This window comes from Lynx canadensis, chromosome A2, assembly GCF_007474595.2.
Source record: "Lynx canadensis isolate LIC74 chromosome A2, mLynCan4.pri.v2, whole genome shotgun sequence".
NCBI lineage: Eukaryota > Metazoa > Chordata > Mammalia > Carnivora > Felidae > Lynx > Lynx canadensis.
The window spans coordinates 41,231,363-41,250,023 of record NC_044304.2 but is presented as its reverse complement, the minus strand read 5'-3'; the positions used below and the strand labels follow the sequence as shown (position 1 = coordinate 41,250,023).

The 18,661-nt window shown below is 35.5% G+C and overlaps 1 protein-coding gene across 2 annotated transcripts in view; it reads left to right on the top strand.

Annotated features, from left to right (window-relative positions):
* Nucleotides 1-18,661, top strand: part of CNTN3 (contactin 3) — a 258,886-nt gene that overhangs the window by 203,363 nt on the left and 36,862 nt on the right. For both annotated transcript variants that reach the window (XM_032592339.1, XM_032592338.1), the window contains exon 13: nt 17,914-18,031. In XM_032592339.1, the coding sequence (XP_032448230.1) occupies nt 17,914-18,031 (118 nt within the window). The remainder of the gene's footprint in view (nt 1-17,913; nt 18,032-18,661) is intronic.

Sequence of the window (18,661 nt, the reverse complement as noted above, 5' to 3'; positions counted from 1 at the left end):
AGGAAGGAGTCTATAAAACTGGGATTAGAACAGAGAAATCACTCTTACTCATCTTGAACACTTCCCTGAAGTCCGTCTCCTCCCACAGTGCTGCTCAGGGATGAATAAACAAGATTCTACAATGCTTCTAGGAAAAAGGGAGAGGCACAAAACACTTGAGGTTGAGTTTATTTCCCTAACTCATCATTTGCTCAACCAGGCATATAGAGTCTCAGTTTCTACTTACAGTGTGATTGGCACCCCAGGGGTGTGTTCGTCAAGTAAAATGTTTATTAGGATGAATGGTCCAAATCCACCCCTAGTGGAAACCCTGTACGATTTAAATTTATAAGAACACTGGCGGAAGTCAAATCAAGTAACATGTTGCTTGAGCTAAAACCCATAAAAATATCGGAGTTACAACAACGAAGGCTATAAATAAAAGGATATCAGTGAAAAGATATGCAAATATTTATGTGTCAAATGCAACAAGAAAGAGAACCAAGTGTGATTTTGTGAAAGTCATAATTGAAGGCAAATCTCAAGAGTAAGGAGGATAAATATATTTTGAAAAAAAATTGCTCTGTAAGGAAGGTATAATAATCACAAACTATAATACTGGAAATAATGTACCATTAAAATATATCAAGTCAAAAGCAAAGAGAAAAATGAGAAACAAAATTGGTGTGTAGTCTGAGAGCGCTTCTTCTAACTGCCAACAGATCAATTTGCCAAAATTAGAAAAAGACTCTTTTGATGCTATATTATAATGGAAGAAACAGATACATATGAAAAATTTACCATACAAATGGAAAATACACATTTCTTTTCATTCTTTTCACACCCTTATAGAATTTAGGGAAAAAATAGCAAAACTATTGTATACAAAGGAGGTAGAAAAACAAAAGGGATAGATAGAATGTCAAAAAGTAATGGATAAGCTGTAGAATATATCCGTGAAGAATAAAGATACAGCTAAAATTAGAAATGAGAAAGATTATAATAGATCAGAAAGAAATATCTTAAAACAGAGCATTCCATGTTCAACTTGTATGTATTTAATGGAATTCAATTAAATGGAAAGTTTATAGGAAAATATAAATGATCAAAATTAACAAGAATTAGAAAACCTAAGTATATCCATTGATATAAAAACATGTAAATCAAGAACCATCACCAGCCACCCCCTCACTAAAAATAAAATGATTTTAGGGCCTGATAATTTTTTAATGTCTATTTATTTTTATTTTGTGTGTGTGTGTGAGAGAGAGAGAGAGAGAGAGAGAGTGTGTGTGTGTGTGTGTGTGTGTGTGTGTGTGTGTGTGGAAGGAAGGGAAGGGAAGGGCAGAGAGAGAGAGAGAGACAGGGAGGGAAAGAGTCCCAAGCAAGTTCCACGCTGTCAGCACTGAGCTGTACACAAGGCTCCATCCCAGGTACCATGAGATCATGACCTGAACTGAAATCAAGAATCAGACACTCGGGTGCCTGGGTGGCTCAGTCGGATGAGCGTCCGACTTTGGCTCAGGTCATGATTTCGCGGTCTGTGAGTTCGAGCCCCGTGTTGGGCTCTGTGCTGACAGCTCAGAGCCTGGAGCCTGCTTCGGATTCTGTGCCTCCTTCTCTCTCTGCCCCTCCCCCGCTCATGCTCTGTCTCTCTCTCTCTGTCAAGAATAAACATTAAAAATAAGAATAAGAATAATAAAAGAATCAGACATTCAATGGACTGAGCCACTCAGATGCCCCTGGGGCTGGAAAATTTTACTGGTAATTTTTCTCAAGTATTCAGGAAACAGATAAATATTCTGTTATATAAACTATTTGACAACATAAAAATTTTAAAATCTTTTCAATTTATTTTGTGAAGCTAACATACTCCTAATAACAAAACCTGGCAAGATAGCAAATAATTTGTAGATATAAATTAATTTTGTGAATATAGTATGAAAACCTAAATGAAATTGTATCAAACCAGACTGAACATTATATTAAAACAATAATAATAATAACCTTTGTAAACTACACGGGGATATTCTAGCCAAGGTGCATGCATCATATCAGTAGAACTAATAAAATAGACCACACTATTTTTAATGGGTACCTAGAAGACATGCAATAAAATTAATGACCTATTACAGACACAGAAAAATACTTCCTCCATATCCCAAAAGTGTCCTTAAAGAGAAATACTAGGAATAATTTTATTTAAATCAGCAACAAGAAAGGAAATGCACAAATACCATTATTTTAAAATCATTTGGAAATGTTTGGACCAATGCAATAAAGTATGGACAGGAATAAATGATTTAACTCTGAAAATAAGGAAACAAAGATACCATTATTTGAGGACAAAATGATATTCAGGCTACTCAAGACCCAATAGTGTCAACTCTAAATTTTAAAAAATTAATCAGAGTTAAGTCTACTACTTAGATACAAGGTAAATTTACAAAAAGTAATAGCTTTCTTATGTACCAACAGTAACCAATAAGAAAGTATAATAGGACAAAAAACTCCCTCAAAAGATAAGATACATGTTGGGGTGCCTGACTGGCTCAGTCGGTTGAGCATCAGACTTCAGCTCGGGTCATGATCTCGTGGTTTGTGAGTTTGAGCCCCGCATCGGGCTCTGTGCTGACAGCTCGGAGCCTGGAGCCTGCTTCGGATTCTGTGTCTCCCTCTCTCTGGCCCTTCCCCTCTCGAGCTCTGTCTGTCTCTCTCTCTTTCAAAAATAAATAAACATTTTAAAAAATAATAAAAGATAAGATATATGTTAAGATAAGATACACATTGGTCTACAAGACCTAAATAAAGAAAACTACAATACCGTCTTAATAGGAAAGGAGAGATGGATGGGTGGCTGAAGGGAGAGAGGAAGGAATGGATGGATGGGGAGAAAGACAGGGAAAGAATCATAATAATTCACTGCTCCTGTATGAAATAAAACAGCTATGTATTGTGAGGCTTTTAATTTTTCTTAGATTTTTCAATGGTGTTAAATAACTAACAATCAGATTCCAGTTGAAGTAATTCTGAGAGTGTTTAGAGTAAGAATCTAGGTAAGGAAGAGAATAGCTAATAGTGTTTTGAAGCAATAATAGTGAAGCCTTGTCAATAATTCTCAGAAAGTTTTCTGAGTATATTTGCTCAGGTAAGGAATTGCTGGATCTGATTCGAATTATATAGTTTCATCGTTAAAAAACCTGAACTCAGAATTGCAACTTCTAAAACCGATTTCATTCCCTTATGAAATGTTGATCTTTATCTCTCTTTGCCTCAGTTTCTTATCTGTGAAACTGAGGTGATAATAGTACATTATTCAGAGGTACTACACATGCACAAACACACACACACACACACACACACACACACATATGGTACTTAGAATAACACATGTTCTTGTTCTTGTTATTGTTATGACTATTACTATTAGCAATAATGGTAGCATTGTTTCTAAATTGTTCTCCAGGAAAGGGGCAGCAATTTATGTTTCTATCAGCAGAACCTAAGGGTGTCTGTTCCCCAAATCCTTTCCCACACCTGCTTTTTCCTCTTAAGTTTTGTTTGTTTGTTTATTTGTTTGTTTATTTATTTATTCATTTTTGTGCCAAACAGATAATTAAGAAGTGATATCTCATTATTCCCAATTCTTATTTCTCAGATCGGTAATGAGACTGAGAATATTTCTATGTGCTTATTAGTATTTTGGGTATTAAAGAAGAATTTAGAATTATATCTGACTCCCCCAATCGCTTCTCAGACTTTTGGCTAAGATCGAGTGTTTATCTGTCTCCCGCAAATCCAGTTGGAGACTTAGTACTTACTCTTGTGAGATGGAAGATTACTTCTGAAGGAAAAAGAGAGAAAAAATTATCTTTTTATACCAGATTACCTTGTATTCTAAAACATTTCTATAATTGCTTATTTGTTCCAGGCATTTTGTTATGTTGATTCTTTCAGATTTTCTACATACACAATTATGTCATCTGAGAAAAAAAAGACCATTTATTTTATTTTTTCTTCCCAATATGTATACCCTTTATTCCTTTTTTTTTTTTTTTGTCTTCTTGGATTACTAGGATTTTTAGAACAGTGTTGAAGAGTAATGATGAAAACAAATATCTTTGCCTTGTTTTTGATCTTAGCAGGAAAGCTTCAAGTTTCTGACCATTAATTATGATGTTAGTTGTAGGTATTTTCTAGATGTTTTTTAATCAAGTTGAAGAAATTTCCCCATTCTTTGTTGAATATATCCAATGAAAGGTTATGGTTCAAAATACATAAAGAAATTATAAAACTCAACACCAAAGACAAGAATAATTTGATTTAGAATGGGCAGAAGAAATGAATAGACATTTTCCCAAAGATGTTTCCTTATCAGATTCTTGATGTGATGGATTACATTAAGTGACTTTCAAATACTAAACCAGTCCTTGCTAACTGAGATAAATCCTGCTTGGTTGTGTTGTATAAATTTTTATACATTATTGGATTTGATTTCCTAATACATTGTTGCGGATGTTTGTATTGATGTTTATGAGAGATACTGGTCTGTAGTTTTCTTTTCTTGCAGTGTCTTTGTATGATTTCAGTATTAATTAGGGTAATATTGGCTTCATAAAATGATTTGGCACATATTCCCTTAGCTTTTATTTCTGGTAAGAGATTATAAAATTGGTATAATTTCCTCCTTAAACGATTGGTAGAATCTTCCAATAAACCCATCTGGGCCTTTTTGCTTTCTTTTTGGGAGAGTTATTAATTATTGATTCAATTTGCTTAACAGTATAATTCTATTGAGACTATTTCTTCATGTATGTGTTTTGGCAGATTGTAACTTTCAGAGAATTGGCCCATTTCATCTAAGCAATCATATTGGTGAACATAGAATTGCTCGTTGTTTAATGTTCGTAGAATCCATCGTGGTATCTGTCTTTTGTGTTTTGGGTTGTTTTTTTTTTTTTTTTTTTTTTTTTTTTGGTAATTTGTGTTTTCTCTTTCTTTCCTTAATTAGCCTAACCAGAGGCTGATCAATTTTATCTATCTTTTCAAAGAATCAGTTTCTGATTTCATTAATTTTCTCTATTTATTCCCTGTTTCCAATTTCACTGATTTTTAATTTTATTATTCCTTTTTAGCTGCTTACTTTTGATTTGTCTCTCTTTTTAAATTTTTTTTTAATGTCTATTTATTTTTGAGAGAGAGCGTGAGTGGGGGAAGGGTAGAGAGAGAGACACACACAGAATCCTAAACAGGCTTCAGGCTCTGAGCTGTCAGCACAGAGCCCGATGCGGAGCTCAAACCCATGAACCGTGACATCATGACCTGAGCCAAAGTTGAATGCTTAACCCGACTGAACCACCCAGGCACCCAAATTGTCTTTTTTAAATAGTTTCTTAAGATTGAAACTTAGATTATTGATTTTATATCTTTTTTCTTTTCTAATATATGCATTCAGTGCTGGAAATTTCCCTCTAAGTATTGCTGTCTCTATATCCCACACATTTTTTGATAAGTTATATTTTCATTTATATTTAGTTCAAAATATTTCTAAATCTGTGTTGAGGTTTTGTTCTTTGACCTACATTTTTTTTAGAAGTGTGCTGTTTAATATCAGATATTTGGGGAGTTTTCAGATCTCTTCATCTATCTTTCTGCTATCAATTTCTACTTTAATTCCATGATGTTCTGAGAGCAGACATTGCAGAATATCTTTCCTTTCAGATTTGTTAAGGTGTGTTTTATGGCTCATTATGTGGTCTTTCTTGGTAAATGTTCTATGTGAGCTTAAATAGAATGTATAATCTGCTATTTTTGGGTGAAGTAGTCTATAGATATCAATCATATCCAGTTGATTGATAGTGCTGTTCATTCAACTATGTTCTTACTGCATTTCTACTTGTTGGATCTGTTCATTTGATAGATGGATTTTAAGTTCTTAAAGCTATAATGGTGGATTGATCTATTTCTCCTTACAGTTTTTATCAGTTTTTTCCTTTATGTATTTTGGTTCTTTCTTGTTAGGTGTATACATTAATGGTTGTTATGTCTTGAAATATTGACCATTCTATCATTAGCTAATGCCTCTCTCTGTCCTTGGTAACTTTTCTTATCTTAAAGTCACTTCTGTTTGAAATTAATATAGCTACTCCCACTTTTTTGTAAAAAAATTAGTATTAGCATGGTATATTTTTTCCATCCATTTATTTTAATCTAGATGTGTCTTTATATTTAAGTGGGTTTCTTATAGACAAGATATAGTTGGCTCTTGCTTTTTAATTCACTCTGATAATCTCCATCTTTTGCTTGAGATATTTAGACCATTGATTTTTTTTATTATTTTTTTTTAAATTTGCTTTAATGTTTGTTTATTTTTGAGAGAGAGAGAGAGAGAAAGAGAGAGAGAAGCAGAGTGTGGTAGAGCAGGGACAGAGAGAGAAGGAGACAAAAAATCTGAAGCAGGCTCCAGGCTCTGAGGTCTCAGCACAGAGCCCAATGTGGGGCTCGAACTCACAACTCACGAGATCATGATCTGAGCCGAAGGTGGACACTTAACCAACTGAGCCACCAGGTGCCCCTAGACCAGTGACATTTAAGGAGATTATTAATATAGTTGGATTAGTAGCTATCATATTTCTTCCATTTGCTATTTTTTGCCCTTGTTCTTTGTTTTTGTTTTTATCTTTCACTGTTTTTTCTGCCTTTTGTTGTTTTAATGGAGCATTTTATGCTCACTTAGGACTCCACTCTCTCTCCCTTTTTAGTATATCAATGACAATATTTTTAAGTAGTTATCCTAAAGTATGCGGTATGTATTTATAACCAATCCAACTCCACTTTCAAATAACCCAAACCAACTTCAATGGTAGTGCAAGTACCTAATAATAACAAAATATTCCTGATTCTTTCCTCCTACCCCTTATATCATTGCTGTCTTTCATTTCACTTATACATATGTGTATATTTATTTATCAAATTAAATTCACTTTTGATCATAGTATTTTGAACAAAGTGTGAACTATTATATCTATGAAGAACAAACAGAAGAAAATCTTTATTTTGCATTGACTTATTTATTCTCTGATGCTCTTCTTTTCTTTATGTGAATCTAAATTCCTGACCTATATCATTTTCCTTCTCTCTGTAGGATTTCTTTTAACATGTCTTACAATGCAGGTTACTGGCAACCGATTTCCTTAATATTTTTTTATTGCCTCAGTAAGTGTATATTTCTCCTTTTACTTTTCAGGGTATTGAACTCTAGGTTGGTGGGTTTCTTCTTTCAGCACTAAATATTTCATTCCATATGTTTTCCTCGTTCGTTTTTTTTTTTTTTTAATTTTGGGACAGAGAGAGACAGAGCATGAATGGGCGAGGGGCAGAGAGAGAGGGAGACACAGAATCGGAAACAGGCTCCAGGCTCTGAGCCATCAGCCCAGAGCCTGACGCAGGGCTCGAACTCCCGGACCGCGAGATCGTGACCTGGCTGAAGTCGGACGCTTAACCGACTGCGCCACCCAGGCGCCCCCTGGTTCGTTTTTGAGGAGACATTGGATGTAACTCTTTTTTTCTTTCTCCAGGTTAAGTGCTTTTTTTTCCTCAGGAATTTTTCAAGATTCTCTTTGTGTTTTTTGAGGTTTGAATGTGATAATGCCTACGTGTAGTTTTTGTGGCATTTAACCTGCTTAGTTTTCTGTGAGCTTATTGGGCCTGAGGTTTGGTATCTGATATTAATTTGGGGAAATTCTAAGTCATTTTTGCTTCAGATATTACTTCTGTTCCCATTCTCTCTTTTACCTCCTTCTGATATCCCTATTAAATGTATATTATACCTTTGTAGTTATCCTACATTTCTTGAATATTTTATTCTTTTTTTTCAGTCTTTTTCTCTTTGATTTTCAGTATTGGAAAATTTAATTGTCATATCCTCAAGCTCAGAGATTGTTTTTTCAGCCATGTCTACTCTATTTCTGATCCCATGAAATCATTCATTACCATATTTTTTATCTTTGTTGTTTCTTTTTTATTTCTTAGAATTTCCCTTTCTCTGCTTACATTGTCCATCTGTTTTGCATATTGTCTGCTTTTTCCATTAAATCTCTTATCCTATTAATCACAATTCTTTTTAAATTCTTTGTCTGATAATTCCAACATTCCTGCCATACATGGTGCCTCCTCTGATGCTTATTCAGTCTCTTCAAACTATGTTTTTCTGCCTTTTAATGTGCTTTGTCATTTTTTGTTGAAGGGCAGACATGATGTGCTAGACAGATATGGAGCAGTAAATTGGTCACTGTTAATGTGGTATAAGGTGTGGGGTGAGGGAACGCATTCTTTAGTCCTCTGATTAGGTCTCATTCTTTGGGTCAGCCTGTTCTCCTGGACTGTGAACTTCTCAATGCTTCGTGTTCCCCTTCACCCATTTGGTGGGATGTCTGCAGGGCTCGGAGTTTGTCTGTTTTCCTTCCCCCGTGTTGAAGGCTAGAGAGAGCTGGATTTGGGTATTCCCTTTCCCTCAGAAGTATTTATCTCTGATAAAAACCCCAGCAGGTTAGTCTCTGATAAAATAGTTTCTCCTGAAAGCAAGCCTTGTTAAGAACAGAATGTTCTTATTTCAAAATACTACATGGGTTCTATTCCTTTCCCCTGCCAGAAACTCAGGGGAATTTTTCTCTGCTATTCACTGTGAGAACCTGATAGAGCTCCTGGAGGTACAGCTCACAGAAACGTAGGGAACCACCTATGACTACGTTCTCTAGAGTTGTAGCTCTCCGGCTTCAGGTTTGTCTACCCCAGTACTAGCTCCTGGGGCACTTCCTACTCACGGGTTTCAGCTCCAATAAATTAGGATTCTCAGGATTTACATGTGGTTTTTTCCAGTTTGGGAGATAGTGATTTCCTCTATGACCTCAGTCTTAGATGTACCACATCTAAGAAGAGTTGTTGATTTTTCAGTTCATTCAATTTTTTACTTGCTTTTAGGACAAAGTGTGATGCTAAGCTGCTTATACACTGAAAACCGGAAGTCAGGGTGGCTGGCCCATTCTTTAATTGGGTTGTTTGCCTTTTTATTATTGAGTTGTAATTGTTCATGCTGGCTTAGAGTTTATGTCCCAATTTCAGAAAGAAAATCATTCTACTTTGCAAGGCATGACATTTAATTATACCATTTAATTGATCTGAAACTAAATAAGAAAGTGAAGAATAAATGTTTCATTTGGGGCAATTTAAAATTTTAGACTCAAAAATCAGGATTTTAGGTGTTCTTTTATTACCATAAGCACTCTGATTTTTTACGCTGTTTTTCTTATACAGAGTCTAAAATTTTAGATCACCGTCTTTTCCAGAAAAATAGCCTAACAATAGTCATATTTGACTTCAAACCTAGTCTCTCATACTTAATCTTCTTCAGTAAGACTTTGAGATGAAAAATCTACACTTCTGAGGTGTCAGGAGTACTGTTGAAACATATCGGTCTGCTATTATAATAAACATAGGGAGATCTCTTTCCCAGCAGTTCTCCTGGGAGAGGACATAATTGTATTCTCTGTGAGTGCTTAGGCGTCCTTTTTCTGGCTCACACATAGTCTACTGACATGAAAGGAAGGGTGTCTAGACAAGGGCTGTTGTTGTTAACTTATTTTGAGTCATCAGTACAGCCCCTCAAAACAACCCTGTAAGGATAAATTTTGGTGAATAATTACCCCATACTCACTGTTCTCGCTCCCTCGGATCTCTTGATGGGAGGAACCCAAGGAAAAGGCAGAGGATGAAGGAACCATTTTAGATATAGCGCATATAGGTTGGCTGCCCAAAAAAGGAGGCAGTATTTGTAGGTACAGAGAGATCTGGAGGAGTGTAGCCAGTCGTGTTTGCAAAGTTGGCTATAACAACATCCCATATTCAACATCTTCTTTCAGTATGACTTGAGACCCTTCCCCATTGAGTGGTAAAATCTATGACTTTCCCCTTAAAACCTACTCTTCTATGACTTCCTTGAGCAATAAAGAACAGCAGGAGTGACGCTATGTGATTTCTACGGCTAGCTCATAAAAATGCATGCATTTCTATCTTGTTCCATCAGCACCATTTCTCTTGGAATCCAGCCACCATAATATGAGGAAGCCCAAGCACACTGTGGAGAGGTCTACCTCAAGAGGAACTAAAGTCCCCAGTCCACAGGTATGGCTGAATTCCCAGCCAACAGCCCACCTCAACTTGCCAAACATGTAAATGGGCTTGCCAGTCCCCTGCCAGCCACCTCAGCTGATGAGATTTATAACAGAGATGACTTTCCCCACTGATCCCTGTTCAAATTACATATTCCAGAGCAGAATAAATGATCACTGTTATTGTAAGCCATTAAGTTTTGAGTAATTTATTACATAGCAATAGTAATTGAAACTAGAAGTAAAAATACATTTGACACACTCAGTCAAGGGTTCATGAAACAATTACTTTTTATTCCTTTGTATGAGTAGATTCCTGTTCTTATATACTAGTCTTTTTATTCTACAATGGATGAATCTACTATCTCTAAATTTTAAGCTCTGATACAAGGATTTAAAAAGAGAGAGAGATTTAATCCACAAGTTAAATTGTCACTCAGGGTAGCCTCTCATGATGTGAAATGCTTTCATGCTATGTCAGACTTGACCCCTAAATCCAAAGGAATCCTTGGGCTTTGTGCTGTTGGCATGGAGACTGCTTGGGAGTGTCTCTCACTCCCTCTCTCTCTCTGCCCCTCCTCTGCTTGTGCTCTCTCTCAAAATAAATAAATAAACTTATTTTTTTTTTTAGAAAAAAAGGAATCCTGGAATGATTCATGTTGACAAATAGTAAATTTCTGTATGAATCTATAGAAATTTTGTCAACGTGCTGAATTATTTCAGTATCTACTGGTTTTTTTTTTTTTTAATTATGGTGAACATACCAAGGCAGTCTGATTACAAGGAAATAAGCCTTGTCGTTGACCTCTAGTACCTGTTTCATAAATACTGGTTTTCTCACCCATGCGCTGTTCTCAACTTATGAGCCCATCAGTAAACAGCCTAACTTCATGCTTTTCTCATGCAACTATTAGTTGCAGAATTTTAGAGTTAGGGAAAGACATAAGTGATTATTTAGAACGTTTTAGTTGTAAATGAAGTGAAGATGAAGAATGGAAATGTTAGGAGGCATCAAGATTGTTAACCCTGACTACACTTTAGAATCAGATAAAGGGTCTCCGTTTCCTAGTCCATTCCGATTTGATTGTTCTGGAATGTGGCCCAGGCATTTCTGGTATTTTTTAAAACACTCTTCAGATGAGTTTACTGTACAGCCAGCATTGAGCACTGCTGGATTTAGTGAACTGGAGAGCCCCATGTTTTGCAAAGCACAGACCATGTACTCATAGGCCATATATAATAAGGTAGAATGTGAGAGATCTATTATGTTTTTAATTGTCTTTCAATCATTAGGTTAAATCAAGGAGAATGGTTCAGTATGATGTTCAGTTTGTCACTAACGATTCTCTAATACTCGCTAAAGTCCCCTTTTAATTAAAAGAGCAAAGGTCTCAGTCTCAGAGATTTTGAAAGTGTCCGGCTAATACCCATGTACATTATTGTGGACAGTGTGTCCTTTGTGCTGTTTTCTACTCACCGTATTCATTTTGGCAGGTAATGATTATTTTGGTCAGCAGTTTTCTGTTTAAGATGAAAACATACATTTTCCATATCAATTTCCATATAAATATAAGCTTAAGAAAGTTTATAATTTTAAGAAAAAAGGAGCATTTGGTACTAGGATACAGGAAACCAAATTGTGGAGGTGTGACTCTAGTGAATGAAGTCATTAGAAAACATTGAGTTAAAATTACTATGGGAACAAAGAGTAAGCATCCTGAAATCACGGATGCTTAGGTCCTCCATCAACACACCGCCCTCCAGAAAAAAAGTGTCCCATATTGTTAATACGAACTTGATTTGCAGTAGAAAAGCTGATACCTTACAGCAAACGAGCACTTGACATGACCTAAAATATGCATGAAGTGCCTTTGACTGAGTTTTTGTCATCTTTTATGTGTCACTCTTCCAAAAACCATTATGATGGAACAAGCTGGAGCTCTCAATCCAGTAAGGGAACAATTATTCCAAATTGTTGGTATCAAAGAAAATAAAGCAAATTTTGATATGAATAGACAACACATTTTCTGCCTTTAGTATCATCTGTTCAGACAGCTAGGCTTCAGAAAATTTCCAAGGAAGATGTTAATCAGTCAACAAACTAAGACTGTTAGTGTTAGGACCTGTTTTTCCGGTCTCAGGACTGCTAATTATTTCTCCTCCTTGCCTGAACAGTGTACATCTGTAATGGAAGTGACCTTACTGCAGCTGTTTTGGATTGATGGTGGGGCACATTGTAATTTGGTTGGTCAGATATTCATGTCTACCAACAATTCCTTCAGGGACCCTCACAGAGGAAAACACCACCCAGGTTCCAAAAGGAACCAGCAGGTTTGACTGTTTTCAAGGCACCTGCATATGATTTACATGCAGTGTCAGGATTTGGAAGGCAACCCAGCGACAGGATGAATGATTAACATTGGAATCTATGCAATAACAGGCCGTGTAAAGCGACAAAAAGGAGGTGGATCACTTATTCAACCTTGCCTTCCAAATAGCCGTCAAAGGCTTTTTTTCCCCCCGTAAACTGGAAAATTATGCTTCTTGGCAGTCCAGCAGCAGCATTTACATTGAGAGTGCTTACTAGGAAATTACTTTTTGCTGATAATTTGTTATATTGAAGTTTATGCTACATTTGCACTGTTCAAGAGGTTTCCTGAGTTCTCAGGTTTATTTTATACCTTGATTTTTAGCATATGGTAGATATCACAGTGTACTTTCAGCCAACCTATAATTATTAATGATCTGTCTGCTTATTTGTTTTTGCCTGGCATGGGTTATCACATCATGTAGTATTTTTTTCAGAGCAGAGCACTCTTTAAATTACATCAAAAATTCCATTAGCATCATCACCTAAGAAAATATAGGGAAAAGTTAATAAGCTCCTCTTCTATATTTCATGCACACTGTATTTTCCCTTAGCATTTATTTCAAAGATGATTTGGCTTATAAATCCATTTACTGTTTATACCTGTAACATGTTCTAGATGTAATTTTTTCCTAGGGGACATCTACATCATTAGATGAACAAATAATTGGATAATCAAGTAAATCTAGCAAAACCTTAAATTTTTTTTAAATAGAAAACACTTAAAATTTCATTGTCATCAAGGTGTAAATATGAACCTGAAACTATCTGCAGTGAACTTTAAGTTTTCTGGGAACAAATCAACAATTTGTGGATTAACTATACCCCTGATATCCTCTCTCCCCTGTACTCCTAAATAGTCTATGTTCTCACTTGCCTTAGCATTTTTGTATATGTTTAAGTGCCTTTTTCTCTAACCCTCTTTTTCTAGGTAGCTTGTACTCACTCGTATTGCAAATATCAGTTCAACTATCAATTCACCAAAACTCCAGAAAATCATAGATACCTCTATGTACCTCGAGCTTGCGTTATTACTTTGTAATTTTACATTGGTATGTTGTAGTCATTTGATTAATGACTGTCTTTCAACTGCAAACTCCATGAACATATGGACAGTTATTTTTTTCACTGTTGTATCCCTCGTGACTGAAGTACAGGAGGATGCTTAATCAGTAGTTTTGAGTAAATTATCTTATTTTTAAAAGATAGGGCATTTCAGAAAATCTACAATTCATATAACTTAGTGAAATGTCTCCTGCTTTTCAGAGTCCTGTAAGTGATTAGAATAGGCCTGTCCCATTAGTAAAGGCTCCATTTCTGAGTAAATCTCTGATCAATGGCACTGAAAAGGGAAAGACTGAGAATTGCACTGCTGTGCTTTGAGAGGGAGATCTAAGGGAAGTAGGGATGGGAGATTTTTTAAAAAATGAAGCTTTGACTCTGCATCTGTCCAGTTCTGGTCCACTGTATTTGAAGGAAGAGGAGAAAAGGGTGAGTTCAGGAAAACAATACAAAGAAATACTAACAGACTAATTTAATAGATAACAAGCTACAAGTTATTTTTTTTTAATTTAGATTCAAGTTGGGTAACATACAGTTTAGTGTTGGTTTCATGAGTAGAATGTATCGATTCGTAACTTACATATAACATCCAGTGCTCATCCCAACAAGTGCCCTCCTTAATACCCATCACTCATTTAGCCCAGCCCCCCACCCGTTCCCCTCCAGAAAACTTCTGTTGGTTCCCTGTATTTAAGAATCTCTTATGGTTTGCCTCCCTCTTTGTTTTTTTCTTTTTTTTTATTCCCTTCCCCTATGCTCATCTGTTTCTTAAATTCCACACATGAGTGAAATCATATGGTATATGTCTTCTTCTGACTGTTTTACTAAGCGTAATACACTCTGGTTCCATCTGCGTGGTGCAAATAGCAAGCTTTCATTCTTGTTGATTGCCAAGTAATATTCCATTGTATGGATGTATGTGTGTATGTATATGTATATGTATATGTAAGTATATATATATACATATATATACATATATATGTGTGTATATATATATATATATATATGTATATACCACATTTTCTTTATCCATTCATCAGTCCAAGCTGTTTTTTATTCAAAGAATTAATAGTGTTCCTAAGAATGTGCTTGATGATTTTAATGTTCCTAAGTTGTTTCATTTGAATCTAAATATATCTAAGTAATGGATGACATTTTATTGATAAATATGTTAAGAAAATAATCTAGTGAGTACTGCTTTGCCACATTTTGACAACTTTTTTCAGTTTTCTTGAGTTGTACTTTACTAATTTTCCTGGTGTTTTTCTGGACATACCTCTTCTCTCACCGTTATCACAGTCAGTCAGCAATCAACTATATTGTAACCAAGAGCAATGAAAAACTGATGAGGACAAGAACTGGTTTGACATAAGTGAAACTTCCCTTGGGAATTTTCTTTTCCTTTTTTATCTTTTTGCAATGTCAGAATGTTCAATTACATCTTGATAAGAAATTATAGGATGTTCTAATTGGCACAATTAACTTACATTATTATTATCAAATATTTCATTCTTGTGAAAGAAATTGGAGTTTAGAATTAGAATCATGTTATTTTACAACTTCAGCCTATGCCCTTATTTAATGTGGAGCATATAAACATATAGCCTCATGTAGTAATGACTGAATTTTGAGAGCTATTATATTCGACCAAAAAATGCACAGATCATAAGTGTATAACTCAATGACTTTTTACAAAATGAACACACTCAGGTAACCAACACTGAAATCAGGAAACAGCATGACCCATATCCTAGAAATCTTCATGGTGCTACCCATCCTTTGAAAGAAAACCACAATCTACATCTGTGATACGACAGATTACTATAATGTTATCTCTTCTGATTTATGTCTTTGATGCTGAGACTCAGCCATGTTGATGTATGTAGTTAAGGTTCATTCATTTTCATGGTCTAATAGTATTTCCTTAAGTGAGTGTTCCACTACTTATTTATTGTGATGGACATTAAGTTGTTTGTATAGTTTAGCTCTTATGGACAGTGCTGCTACACACGTTTTTGTAAATGTCTTTGATGAGCATAGGCATACATCTCTGTAAGGTTTATACTTACAAATGGAATTCTTGGGTCATAGATTATGCTTATGTCCTGCCTCAGTGGATACTTCTAGTTTTCCAGAATGGTTGTACTAATCATCATGAGTTCCAGTTCCTCCCACATCCTCAGCAGGGCTTGGAATTGTCTATCTCATTTATTCTAAAGTTATCTACAAATGGTCTGTGGTATGTAATTTAGTTTAACTTTCAATAAATAACTTTCCTATATTTATGAAAATAATTTGTTTCACGTGTATATATCTGTTACCCTGGCATGGGTTTACATTCTAGAGAGCAGAGACCATGTATTAGATACTTTGCTATCCTTGACTGAACCTAACATGGCAAACATTCAATGAACTTTTGTTAAGATGAATCTTAACTCTCTGTACTGATCCATTAAAAAAATAGATAGAGTAAGAGAGAAGAAACAGTTGAAGAGGAACAATACAAATATGCTTTATTGAGAGAGACAGAAATTAAAGAGAGCAGCCATCTTAAATTTTGCTAAATTTTATTTTCCATTTACGTATTCATCCCCTCAACTTTATGTTAGTGCTGGAAAAAAGTCACTGGTTCCTGCTGTCTACACCTCTTAGTTAATTGCTTCTTTTTTCCACTCTACATTGTAAAAAGATAATTAAAAATTCTATTTTCCCTGATGGTGAGCCCAACTATATTTCTTCAGGAAGGTGATTTGGTTTTGACATAAGCAAACTAATTATTTCTTTCTTCACCCATTCATACCATAAGTGAAAAGAAATGACAAGTCAATATCTGTCTCTTCCTTACTCTTTCAACAGATACAAACAGCAGGTGTGCCTAAAAGATGTATTTATATGTCTAAGGGCATAAAGAAAGTCCAGTTCCAATTTCCTTTTACCGAACTGCTTTCAAAATAAGCAAATAAACATAAGCAAGAATAAGAACTGACCTAATGCCTTGATGGAATTTAATAGTAACGGTTCTTACTTCCCTGAAAATAAGAGATTTCTATAGAAATGATAATCAACCTCCTGTGAGTGTATGGAGCTCATAAAACCTGAAGAGTTTCTAAAGGTCAGCAAGCATTGGAAGTTTTGTCCTGGGGATAAATTTCTAAATAACCCTGAGGAGAAAGAGAGGGAGGGAAAGAAAAAAGTTCAACTTGAAAGTAAAATGTGCAAACTTAACAGTTTTTGGATTATCATTTAATTACAGCCATCAATCACCTCACATCTGCTTTCTCCCAGTACTCAAGAAATTCAGGCTAAAGCCACAGAATCTGACCAACAGAGAATATATAGCCCATTAAGAATCCAAAGGATAGGAAGCAATATTTGAGGAATTACCCTGTAGGAGATCTTAGGAAATTACCTAGAAGCACGGTAGTGGAATCCATCTTTTAAAAAATACTAGGAAAACTTAAGAGTAAAACTGTCCTTTTAATTAATACGATAAACACTATTGCTTCCTCTTATGTACCAGTTTAGAGATTTTTCAGTAAGTGATCATGTTCAAAGAGCTTTGCTTGCCAAATCATTTTATTTTAATCCATATTTTTACTAATGCGTGTAACTGGCCTGCAGTAAATACTTTTATGAACATGATTTCATATTCTTTTAAAATGAGGACATTTGAAGTTGAGCTTTTAGAAATACATTTGCTCCATTAATTGGTGCTAGAGGATGCCAGCAAATGTCTTTATGGACAGCTGTTATTTTTCAGGTTTAAAGTGTTTTAATTTCTTCTTATTGAGGGGTTCATACTGACTGTTCCTAAATTCTGTATTGAAAGAATTAAATGGCTTTAGGCTTTTTAAGCTCCAATGTGTTCAGAAAAGTGTTTCAACCATGGTAATCCTCTTGTCCTGCTGTATTTATCTCCCACCAGATACCTAAATGCTTCTCTCCTCTTCTCAGGCAGATAATTGCAGAGAGGTTGGAACCAGAGAGAAGAGTTGAGCCGGTGCTGAGCTGTGGATATAAAAATAAGTGTCATCCTAGTGGATGGAAGTAAATAGACTCTGAGACCATAATCTCTGCCCTTATTTACTTTTGAAACCATAAATGCCCAGAAGGAAGCTTGTCATTTATTTATATACAGAAATCTATATCTGCAATCACATATGGTTTTTAACATGTTTTTATTTCCATACATTCCATTGTAGCAATCTTCCGTCTTGAACCACCTTGGTCTTCTCTCTAAAAACGGGTTTCATCTCCATGGTGTTGTTGGCTACAGCCTTCAAGACTGTCTGTGTTTTCAAAATGACAGTGTGTTCCTTACCTGTTTTTTCCCAACAGAGTTCATCTGGAGATTTAATGATCAGAAACATTCAGCTGAAACACAGTGGAAAATACGTGTGTATGGTGCAGACGGGGGTGGACAGTGTTTCATCTGCCGCCGACCTCATAGTAAGAGGTAGATATGAATGCCTCAGTGGTTTTTTGTTTGTTTGTTCGTTTGTTTGTTTTACATTTCCACTAATAATTTCATACTGGAGGAAAAACCATGAGACCACATATGAGCATGTGAGTTATATTATTGATTTGATTCCCCCCAAATAGTCTATAGAGGATGTGACAATAAGGAGGGTGCTAATTCAACAAAATAAATATCTCAGCTCTGCCCTTCAAATAGCTCTCACTGTAATAAGCATTTCACAGCTGCTGCCAAGCTGATGTGTTTTTGAGCATGTCATTAATACAGCGACAGTGTTTAATATGAAAGGGAATAGTGATAGTGTGTATATGACAACTTCCAGAACACCAGGATCATCCAGAATGCCTGAGAGAATTTGCCAATCTGAGCTACCATCCAAGGTATTGCTTTGCTACTGGGCTGAAAAAAGGACCAGAGGACATGATAGAATAAAACAACTCCAGACAGCAAACTAGGAACTACAGATGTGCATCAGTTAATTAAAAGAAAAGAAATCATGCCAAAAGTAAAAGACGCAGAATTTGGAAAGGTGCAGGAATCCTACTGAACAGAGGCCTCAAAAAGCAAGTGTCATTTGCAGGCCTAGAATACTATGATTTTGAAATTACT